General features: G+C 41.9%; 1 protein-coding gene across 4 annotated transcripts in view; it reads right to left on the bottom strand.

Annotated features, from left to right (window-relative positions):
* The window catches only part of HEG1 (heart development protein with EGF like domains 1), a 109,187-nt gene that overhangs the window by 33,365 nt on the left and 63,541 nt on the right, over positions 1 to 12,281 (bottom strand). For all 4 annotated transcript variants that reach the window (XM_064292600.1, XM_064292554.1, XM_064292516.1 and 1 more), the window contains exons 10-12: positions 9,019 to 9,122; positions 6,371 to 6,429; positions 5,975 to 6,135 (exon numbers count right to left, since the gene is read on the bottom strand). In XM_064292600.1, the coding sequence (XP_064148670.1) occupies positions 5,975 to 6,135; positions 6,371 to 6,429; positions 9,019 to 9,122 (324 nt within the window). The remainder of the gene's footprint in view (positions 1 to 5,974; positions 6,136 to 6,370; positions 6,430 to 9,018; positions 9,123 to 12,281) is intronic.

Below are 12,281 nucleotides of genomic sequence, written 5' to 3' on the forward strand. Positions count from 1 at the left end.
TCAGCCTCCACAATTGTGTGAACCAAATCCTTAAAATCACCCCATGATTTTCTCTCTCTATACATATATATCCACCACTCGTCTGCCAGTTTGTCATACTGTGTTGGCTTGTGTGTTGCTATAATGCTGGAAGCTATGCCACCAGTATTTCAAGTGCCAGCAGGGTCACCCATGGTGGTCAGGTTTCAGTGACGCTTCCAGATGAAGACAGAGTAGGAACAATGACCTGGCAATGTACTTCTAAAAAAATTGTCCAGTGAAAACCTTATGAATAGCAAAGGAACATTGTCTGATATAGTTCTGGAAGATGAGTGCCTCAGGTTAGAAGGCACTCAAAATACGACTGGGGAAGAGCTGCCTCTTCAACCCAGAAAACCCAGTGCCGTCAAGTCGATTCCAACTCATAGTGACCCTATAGGACAGAGTAGAACTGCCCCACGGAGTTTCCAAGGAGCGCCTGCGGATTCAAACTGCCGACCCCTTGGTTAGCAGCCGTAGCACTTAACCACTATGCTACCAGGGTTTCCTACCTCCTCAAAGGAGAGTTAAATTAATGACATGAATGGAGTACAGCATTCGGGACCTTCATTTGCTGAGAAGAAATAACTGCAAAAATCCATTAATAGTCAGAATGTGGAATGTATGAAGTCTGAATCTAGGAAAATTAGAAGTTGTCAAAAATGAAATGGAACACTTAAAGATAGATCCTAGGCATTAGTGAGCTGAAATGGACTGGTATTGGCAATTTTGAATTGGACAATCATATGATCTACTATGCCAGGAATGACAAATTGAATAAGAACAGTGTCGCATTCACTGCCAAAAAGAAAATTTCAACATGTATCCTGAAGTACAACAGTGTCAGTGATAGGATAATACCTACGCACCTATAAGGAAGGCCAGTTAATATGACTATTATTCAAATTTATGTATCATTAATGCCGAAGATGAAGAAACATTTTTTTTCTTCTGCAGTCTGAAATTGATCAAACATGCAATCAAGATGCATTGATAACTACTGGTGATTGGAATGCAAAAGTTGGAAACAAAGAAGGATTAATAGTTCGAAAACATGGCCTTGATGATAGAAATGATGCTGGAGATCACATGATAGAATTTTGCAACACCAACAACCTATTCAGCGAAAATACCTTTTCTTCAACAACGTATACACGTGGACCTCGCCAGATACACAGGAAGCAAATCAACTCTATCTGTGGAAAGAGATGATGGAGAAGCTCAATATCATCAGTCAGAACAAGGCCAGGGGCCGACTGCAGAACGGACTACCAACTGCTCATATGCAAGTTCAAGGTGAAGCTGAAGAAAACTAGAGCAGGTCCAGAAGAGCCAAATTCAACCTCAGGTATATCGCACCTGAATTTAGAGGCCATCTCAAGAACAGATTTGACACACTGAACACCAACGACTAAAGACCAGACAAGTTGTGGGATGACATCAAGGACATCAAACATGAAGGAAGCAAAAGGTCATTAAAAAGACAGGAAAGACCAAAATGGATGTCAGAAGAGACTCAGAAACTTGCCCTTGAACACAGAGTAGCTAAAGTGAATGGAAGAAATGATGATATAAAAGAGCTGAACAGAAGATTTCAAAGGGTGGCTTGAGAAGAAAAAGTAAAATATTATTATGAAATGTGCAAAGAGTTAGAGTTAGAAAACCAGAAGGGAAGAACAACCTCAGCATTTCTCAAACTGCAAAAACAGAAGAAAAAATTCAAGCTTCAGTCGCAATATTGAAGGATTCTGTGGGCAAAATGGAGCCCTGATGGTGAAGTGGTTAAGAGATCGGCAGCTAACCAAAAGGTGACCAGTTCAAATCCACCAGTTGTACTTTGGAAACCCTAAGGGGCACTTTTACTCTGTCCTATTGGGTTGCTATAAGTCACAATTGCCGCAACAGCAATGAGTTTATGGGCAAAATACTGAACCATGCAGGAAGCATCAAGAGAAGATGGAAGGAATATACAAAGTCACTCTACCAAAAAGAAATGATTGACACTCAACCATTTCAGGAGGTAGAATATGATCAAGAACTGATGGTACTGAAGTACAGTGAAGGCACTGGTGAAAAACAAGACTTTAGGAAGTTATGGATGGAGAAGCTCAATATCACCAGTCAGAACAAGGAAAGGGGTCAGGGGCCAACAAATGGATGCAAAGCTGAAAATACTCACTCGTCTACGCCAAAAAATTCAGAAGACAGCTACCTGGCCAACTGACTGGAAGAAATCCATATTTGTGCCCATTTCCAAAGAGAGGTGCTCAAACAGAATATGGAAATTATCTAACAATATTATAAATATGACATGCAAGTAAAATTTTGCTAAAGATAATTCAAAAATGGTTGCAGCAGTGTATCAACAGGGAATAGCCAGAAATTCAAGCCAGATTCAGAAGAGGATGTGGAACAAAGGATATCATTTCTGATGTCAGATGGATCTTGGCTAAAACAGAGAATACCAGAAAGATATTTACCTGTGTTTTATTGACTATGCAAAGGCACCGGACTGTGTGGGTCATAACAAATTATGGATACCATTGTGAAGAACGGGAATTTCAGAACAATTAATTGGCACATAGATTAAGAGGCAGTCATTCTAACAGAACAAGGGGATACTGTGTGGTTTAAAGTCAAGAAAGGTGTGCGTCAGGGTTGTGTTCTTTCACCATACTTATTCATTCTGTATGCTGAGCAAATAATCTGAGAAGCTGGACTGTATGAAGAAGAACAAGTCATCAGGATTGGAGGAAGGCTCATTAACAACCTGCAATATGTAGATTACACAACCTTGGTTGCTGAAAGTGAAGAGGACTTGAAGCATTTGCTGACGAAGATCAAAGACCACAGCCTTTAGTATGGACTGCACCTCAACATAAAAAAAAGAAAAGAAAACAAAAATCCTCACAACTGGACCAATAAGCAACATCATGATAAATGGAGAAAAGAATGAAGTTGTCAAGGATTTCATTTTACTTGGATCCACAATCAATGCCCATGAAAGCAGCAGTCAAGAAATCAAATGACGTACTATAGTGGGCAAATATGCTGCAAAAGATCTTTCTTTAAAGTGTTAAAAAGCAAAGATGTCACCTTGAGGACTAAGGGCTCCTGACCCAAGCCACGGTACTTTTCAATCACCTTATATGCAAGCAAAAGCTGGAGAATGAATACAGAAGATCGAAAAAGAATTGATGTACGTATTTGAATTATGATGTTGGCTAAAAATATCGAACATACCATGGACTTATAGAAATAAAAACAAACCTATACTGGAAGATGTGCAGGCAGAATACTCCTTAGAAGCAAGGATGACAAGACTTTTTCTCATGTATTTTGGACATGTTACCAGGAGGGACCAGTCCCTGGAGAAGGTTCCATTTCTCTAGAGGACTCTGACTAATACATAGATCTTAACACTCTGGAAAACCGCCCCCACTCAGGCAGGTTCAGGTGATGTCAACTGACAGGCAGGGCTCCTGGCTGCACTGGGTTCCCAGCACCCTCCCCTTCTGTGAGTCCTGAGAGCTTGGGCTGGGCTGGCAGCCTGGTCATGGGGAGTTGAGTTCAGGACACAATTTTAGTCTCAACGCTGTACTTCCTGTCTTTATCAGTGGAAGTTGGTGTGTTTAATCAGAACACCATTTGTATGCGTGATAGAGTTTCCTTTGTTTATTGTGAAAAGTTTGTATTTAAGATGACGGCGGGGGGCGGGGGGTGAGTTAAAAGAGGAAAATCACACCAGGCAAACACAGAGAAGCTGGCACCAGAGAGGAACTGAACTTCCGTAACACCCATCTAACCTCTCTGAGGGCTTTACCCATTGTCAAGCCTTAATATAAAGAGATAGTCTAGGGCAAAAAGCTATAGGTCCTTCTAGGCCAGCCACAAGCCATGTTCAACAGCCCTGAGCCCCTGGTCCAACGAGTGATTTTCTGGAAGCTGATACAGCGTTTTCCCTCCATCCTCACTCTTAACCTCGTATGTCGGCAGATACTCATCGCCTTGCTCACTCAGCCTCCTTCGCACAGAAGCAAATTCACGTGAAAACAGGGAGAACTGGCCTTGTCTCTACAATAGAGAAGGAGTTGCTCTCCTAAAAATTCATAATCCATCAAATGGAGTCAAGTTTAAGGCCATTTTCATTTTAAGTCTGCCGATGTGATTCTTCTACGTCCATAATTCCCATGCTCTTTCCTCGGCATAACATATGCCAAGAGGTCAGACAATGAGAACTTATATAAATCTAAGACTGAGACACTCCACTGGGGATTTACAGACTCTAGACCTCTGGCGATGATCAGAGCTGTGTTCTTTGGAAGGCAAGGAAGTGGGTATTTTGTGAACAGAAGGGGAAAAATCTCCTTTCCCATGGCAGTTTCCAGGGTGGCCCAGCACTGCCCATATGTTCGAGAAACACAGGCGTTACAGCTGACAGCTCCTGCCAGTCAGATCCACCTCTCCACTGTTCACAAAGGTTAGCAAGAAACCAAGCTGGGTTTATGGGGAATACTGGAGAAGGCCTGGGAGCTGCACACAGCCAACATGGGGGTGCTGCCTTTTTTCTCCAGGGCTCTGAAAGGAGAGGTAAATAATGGGGACCCTGGACCTCAAGAAAGGAAGACATGAACTTTCCCATAAGCCACATCCAAGCAGTCAAAAGAATGGAGGGTCAAAGAGTGGGCAGGGCTGTTAGGAGCAGGATCTTACAAATCCAAATATCTGGCTACTAGATCTGCAAGGCATGAATGCATTTAAATGGGGACAAAAAAAAAAAAAAAGTAACTTGGTCCAACGCTGACCACATAGAAAGTACCCTATGGACTCCCTGTGTGGTGAAAATGGTTAACATACTTGGTTGCTAGTCAAAAAGTTGGCAGTTCAAGTGTTCCATAAATATTTAGTGAATTGAATGGTACCCTTCCTATCTTTCTGGAGGCGAAAAAGTGGTGTCCTTGAATCCTTGCTGAGGGAATCAAAAAGTAAAAACAAAGAGCTCTTGCCCAACATTGAGAGCACAATATAATGGTGCACGAATGTTTTACCTAATTCCCCAATTCTTGCTAAATCAAATCAACTTCAACTCCAGAAAGTTTGACTGCTTTTCACATTAATAACGGACCCTCAACATGGGCCACACTAGCAGCATGTATCCCATTTGTGAAATGTTAATACCCAGTTCCCAAGCTCTGCAACTCACAGTCCCCTTCAGGAACGCTCTCTGGACCAGCAGTTACGGAAACCTGATCCACAGGCATGCCCTAGATCTACTAGAAGGCTAAAAAGAGCCCCCCAAATCTGATCCCTACAGCTTAGGGCTAGCATCTGGATACCAGATGATGACAGTTAGACTGATCATTCATCCTTTGCCAGCCCTAGTTTTGTAGTAAAATGAGTAGCCAGAGTCTGCTTGCTCATTTACGATATGGCAGCGGGCGTTGGGCCTCTTTGCAAGGAAACATCTTTGATTCCTAGGCAGTGTTTTCCCCATCCCAGCAATGAAAACCTCCCTCTAAGCCCTAGATCTTCCCCGTGAACTTGTCTCTAACTCCTTTCTTCAATAGCCTCACACTAGAGTCACTGTAGAAGCTTTTGACCAAATAGATAAAGCAAAAACAAGAAAAGGAAAATCATCGTTCATGGCACCACGGTGAACATTCTGGCTTATGTTCCTCGGGTCTTCTTTCTGTGCATTTGTCATTTGCAAATAATAACAGTAATACAGTACATGCCAAGGACCAGGTGTCTTCAAGGCTATGTGTATAGGAGTGTGAGTGTGTATGTGTACATGCACAAAGGTGTGTACATACCAAGGTCTTTTGGTTAACACCCCCTTCAAAGACAGGTTCTGTGATGAGCGTTGTTGGCCCTGAGCCCTGAATGCCTTACTGTTCTATCTTAGGTCTATGCCTAGCTGTATGGGTGGGGGCCTCCCAGAAGGCATCGCTCTTACCTCTAAAGAATCTCCTTTGAGATCCCAGGAGCTGGCAGACCTCGGCAGAGGACCTGCAGGAGTTGACACACCTCTGTATCCTGTCGGCCAGGTCAAACAGCGTCACGTTGGAGGCCAGGGAAAAGGTGGTTTGCAGTGACAGCACCACCATGCTGGACTCCCTGTGGGCAAAGTCTGTAGGTTTTTAGTTGTTCAAAATGGCAGCGTTCTCGGAAAATCCCCGTCATGTCCATTCTCCAGTGAGGGAATGGAAGAACATCAAGGTGGAATGACTTTGGTGTTGGGTCACCCAGTGACTTGGTTAAAACAGAGACCAGATTGTTGTTATCACCCGTGTTAGACTATCCTCCCGTTTCTATGGACTGGCTCACAAGCAAACGTAATTCTGTTACTTACCCAGAAGCATGAGCTGTGGATCGGGTATAGCCAGGTAACGTTGAAAAACACACATTTAACTGAAAAGAAGAACAGGTTTGTCGTTAACTGGGAATTAGACAAAAGCCTGGGACCTAGAACCAATTTTCTATTTCTTTTTTTTTTTTATGACAAAATAGACATTTTCCAGCCATCAAGTTACCAGCGGCCAGCTTTACACAGAAGTGGTGTCCCTTTTTTGTTTCCTCTTACATGCGTTTCTGCTCTCATTCTCTTGTTTCACAAGTACAAAGGGAGAAAAGCAGACAGTAAATCAGAGGGGGCAAGCTTGGCAGGAAATGATGTTCAGAACAGCACCCTGGGATGCAAAACATCTTCAAAGGAGCAGGTTCTCTTCTAAGACCCAGGGTTTCAAAGGGCTCAGAAGCCACTGTTTATTTGGACTTTGCATCGTGAATGAGCCTTGTTGAAAAAGTTGGTGTCCTTTCAGCTACCCCAGGCCTGGTGGGCCCCACACAGAGGCCTCATAATCTACAATGAGTTGATCTAACTCAAAGATAGGTCTTCTTCAAAAAGGGAAATTACATTACATGGGTCAAGTACCCTTTTGTTGGGAGTAAATTAAGGATGACTCTCCCTATGTTTGCCTTGGGCCTTCAGAGAGAGCAGAAAACCCTGCCACAGCACAAAGTATCATGCCTGTTTCCCCACTGCCCCCATAGCAGGGGCTGGAGATTCCTTCTATGGATCCGAGGGGCTCCATACTGTGTACGGGGCAGACCCACTTGTCTTCAAAGCTCATGTCTCAGACAGATCTTACTCTTCAGAAGACGCATTCAAACATGGCATGTTATCAAACCCTTTCTGGCTTTGCATTACCTTGATTTATATTTTGATAGGCAATGATATATTATTTAATTATGACGTAAAAACCAAAACTTGTGTAAGGCAGAAACCTGTCAGAGAAGGAAAATGCAAATATTTTCCAAAGGCGGAAAACTCACGAGATCCGGAAAAACAAGGCAGTTCCGTTGAGTTCCAGCTCTCACAGGTTTCACTGCATTATCTGAACTTTTTCCCTAGATATTGGTAAAGCAGAATGACATCTTGGGAAAGGCCATTTGAGTCGTTTCCCCAGTCACTGCCTAAATCTCCATTATTTCTTGAAGGTGGGGAGGTCACATCACCAATAAAGCATATGTTGAAACTGGGCAAAAGTTAACAAGTCAGAGAAGTCACCTAGCGTGTGTAATGTGAAGAACTGTGCCCCTGCCCAGAGTCCTAAAGCCCTGAACTACCTCAGAAAGAGTTATCTACCTACAGCACAACCGAGCTGTGGTGGAAGTATAAGAAAGAGCTCTATGTGGAACGCTAAAGACGTAAGCTTCAAATCCTGCTCTGTGTGAACTTGGCCATTGCCACTAATATTCCACCGCCTCCCAGTTTTCTCATCTGTAAAAGGGTTTGGCAACACCTCCTACAAGAGTGAGGCATTGGCATAGGGCCTGCCATAGGATAGATGCTCAGGAGATACAGAAACAGAATTCCAATGCCTATCTTACACTAATAAAATCCACGGTCAACAATACCCTTCTAGAATTCTTGGCTAATATACTAACTCTAGTGGTTAGGAGCTCAGGTTGCTAACCAAAAGGTCAGCAGTTTGAATCCACTAGCTGCTCCCTGGAAACCCTACGGGGCAATTCTACTCTGTCCTATAGGGTCGCTATGAGTTGGAATTGACTCAACGGCAATGGGTTTGGTTTGGTTTTATACTAACTCTTATCCAGATGAACAAGGAAACCTGAAATCAAACATCAACTAATCTCTAAAACTTATTTGAATGGCACATTTCAATTTTCTGAACACCAAATCTTAGACTCAGGTAGCAATGGAGAAGCAGAATTTACTGATTTGAGCTTCGTTTTCATTTTTTCTTCTTTCCTCTCCATTTTTCTTTTTTTCTGACAGGAAGTAGGTAAAGAAGGAAAGAAGAAGAATCAAAGGCCCCTGTATGTTCTAAGCAGTGGACTCCCGAATCCTGGATTAACTCTTACTCCTTTGGCATTCCCTGGAGGAAGACTATTATTCTCTTCAACCTCCAAAGCATAGAGGTCTACTGCAGATGTGATGTTAGGATTATCTGGGTCTTTCCTAGGAGCCCTGGTGGTGCAGTGGTTAAGTGTTCGGCAGCTAACCAAAAGGTCAGCAGTTCGAACCCACCAGCCACTCCACCAGAGAAAGATGCGGCAGTCTGCTTCCATAAAGATTACAGGCTTGGAAACCCTGTGGGGCAGCTTTACTCTGTCTAGTGGGATCATTGAGTCAGAACTGACTCAACCGCAATGGGTTTTAGTGTTTTGGGGGGTCCTTCCTCTTCCTAACAGCACTTATCGATGTATGTCACCTATATGTCTCTGACTACAAATCTGTAGATGGAAAAGAAATATCAACGTACAGATAAGACTGCAAATGGGACACACGGAACAAATGTATCTACTGGGCTCCTCTAGTCCTTAATAACCCGCTTCTGAGAGACTTTTTATTTTACCACGAAGTTTATCTTCCAAACATGATAGCTACGAATAGCCCAGGAGGTTCCTAACTCTGAATAAAATCTGTACTAGTGAACAAAACATTAGCACAAAGATGCTCTTTAGGAAACTTACCATTTTAGTGATCTCGTTTTCAACTTCATGTAAGTCTGAATGTTTTTCCATAGTAGTGTTGAGAAAAGTTTTCTTTAATTTAAACTCTGTCACAAAGGTTCTAACTGCAAATGAAAACATAACCTGTTAGACCACATGATGAATTGACCTACTCAAGGCTATGTTTTTGTAAATCTCTGGGCTGTCCATCTTTTATCCAGATTGACCTCATGGAACAATCTGTGCATTTCTTTCTCCTTGAGGGTGGAAACCACCTCTCCCTTTCCTGGGTTCCCTTTCCAGCACAGTGAGCATCTGTTGAACTTAAGTCTCTGGGTGAGAGACTCCAAGCAACTTCTTGTGGCCTTGCACATAACAGATGCTCAATAAAGCTGACAAAGAAGAAAGATGAGCTGCTCTAAATATAAGCTGAGGAGAATGGGAGGAAGACAGGGCGCTAGATACTAAAATGTTTGTCAGGCCTGCCAAAGCTTTTGAGGAACACTCTTGGTCTCTGGGGTCCTTTACCAAGTTTACCCCTCAACTTCAAAGGGCTGCTTCAGTTTTTTCTTCTCACTGGAGCTATCATCATCCCTCTTGCTCAGAAAAACAGCTTCCAAGTGCCAAAGTTAGCATTCAAACTCATGTGTGTTCATCTTCAAAGCTCTCCTTTACCCACCACACCCTCTGTCCCCAGAGGCATCAGAGGACAACCAAGGGGCTACAGAGAAAGATGTCAAACATTTGTAGTGGTCCCACACTCTGGGAGTTGCCAGAATCCATGATTATAAGCCACACGATGAAAATAACTCATAATGAAGATACCGTGGGTTCAGAAGTGAAAGAAAGCAGCCCTGTTTCCAAGGCCTATTTCACTCATAAAATAAAATTGTATTTAATACCAATTTGTGCTGATTGGGCCTAAGGGAAATGGGACTTATAAGTGGGCAATACCAAAACAAAACTTATAAGTGGGCAGGCAACCAAAAAATGAGTATAGCCTGCTTTATAGCTAGCTCTTATCTCTCTTTATATTAAATTCTTATCTTTCCCTAAGGAGGGAGAGAAGGATCCCTCCTAGCCACCCCACCCTCCAGAACAAAAACAAAAACCAGAAGCCCGTGAAGCTGCCCTTACAAAGAAAGCTCGCATGCTGAATTCTGAAAAAGGCCCACAATGAGCCCGGGAAAACGTTTAACATCTTATACTTACTGTCTAAAGCCCTTAATCCTTATTTAACATCTTTCTGCTTGTTCTACAGTTCAGTGAAGCCAGCTGCTTAGGACTCTTTCTGAGCAGCAGGGAGCTTTTTGAAAACATTCTCCACCAAATGAAAGCACTCCAGCATGCTCTAATTTGCATGTTCCTGCGATGTTTATGAACAATGAAGCTAAATGACTTGAAAAGGAAAAGATGGCTGTTAACACAATAGAATTACTTTCCTCTGGATCCGGGCTACCTGTGGGACACTCAACACACAGGCTTCCAGAACGGTCACCCTACTCCTTATCTTTCTTTATATTTCATAGGGCCATGCATGTCAAGGGTTATACCCAGACTCATATTGCAACCCCTGAAAATACTGCCTTGAGATAATCTTTAAACTTTAAACCAAAAATATTCCTTGACGTCTTCTTTAAGCCAAACAATAGCTTAGCTTAACTAGTAAAGAATGTCTGCCTTAAGCACTGTGCTCTTTTAAGAACTACCTAAAAAACCAAACGAAACCCGCTGCTGAGTCAATTCCAACTCATAGCAACCCTACAGGACAGAGCAGAACTGCCCCACAGGGTTTCCAAGGAATGGCTGGTGGATTTGAACTTCCGACCTTTTGGTTAGCAGCCTGAGCTCTTAACCACTACACCACCAGGGAATCATATTGACAACAGCAACTCGAAAGATGAGACAGAAAACTTAGGGAGCAGTGAGTTTACATTAATAAGGGAGGAACAACTCAGAAAAGGAGGGTGAGAATGGTTGCACAATTTGAAGAATGTAATCAATGTCACTGAATTGTACACATAGAAATAGATGAATGCTCTTCTGTGTATACGCTCAACAATAAAATATTAAAATAGAAAGAAAATTAAAAAAAAGAAACCCATATTGTAAATGTTAAGCACACAGATCTCATCTGAATCACGAGAGGATGGCTTCAAGTAAGCATGGCCTCGGATTTCATTACGAATATAAAGACAGCATCATACAGTATTCTTCCCACCCGTTCATGCCTACAGTTAGATCATCTGATTTAAGTTGAATTTTTATTTCAAATTTTGTTGTTGGTATCCATATGTTATCTAAGATGATTTTTAAAAAGATCTGTAATTATTATTTTGTGTTCATAGTAGTCTGTTGTTTTTATTGCTTTTAATTCTGGTCCAAGAGTTTGAAGAATAATGTTAAATGTTACCACACATCTGGGGAGCTCTTTATCATTTTCAGAGCTTGTGGAAGTAATTATTTGATGTCATCTTTACAGGAACCCTGAGTGGGAAGCAGAGCAGTTGGTAATCTGATTTTATAGATGAGGAAATTGAGGCTCAGGTATGGGAGGTAGGAGGCCTGGAGCTGGACGCTGGGCAAGTGTAACTTTCCATATTGTTTCAAAACAAAATCATTTCCACCTCCTCCACTCCTGAATGAACCCAGAATTCCTGCTTTATTCCTTATTGGGTATGGCTAAGCGGGTTAGGTTATCCAAATGCAGATAAATGATTCAAATATGACGAATTCTTGATTTTGACTGATTATATATATATATGTATTTTATATTTCTAGATATTTCTTTCTTTTAATAATGCTTTGGCTCAATCTTATATTTTAATCAATTTTCAAAATTCTAGTTATTTTAGTAGCATTCCAACCTTCTTAAAAAGTCTGATGATCTCCTTAGTCCTACTGTTGTTGTTGTAGCCCTATATTGTTGTTGTTGTAGCCCTATAAATAATAGGAATTCATACAGATAACACTTTGAAAGGACACAGACAATTGTTTTTTCAAAAAATACTTACTCAGAGCTTTTTTTTTCTTTTTTTTTTTTTACATACTATTTAAATTTTTTTTCTGGAGCAAGGGAATATGAAGAAAACCAAAGACACAAGGGAAAGATTAGTCCAAAAGACTAATAGACCACAACTACCACAGCCTCCACCAGAGTGAGTCCAACACAACTAGATGGTGCCTGGCTACCACCACCAACTGCTCTGACAGAGATCACAGTAGAAGGTCCCAGACAGAGCTGGAGAAAAATGTAGAAGAAAATTATAACTCACCACACACAC

Source organism: Loxodonta africana, chromosome 1 (genome assembly GCF_030014295.1).
Source record: "Loxodonta africana isolate mLoxAfr1 chromosome 1, mLoxAfr1.hap2, whole genome shotgun sequence".
NCBI lineage: Eukaryota > Metazoa > Chordata > Mammalia > Proboscidea > Elephantidae > Loxodonta > Loxodonta africana.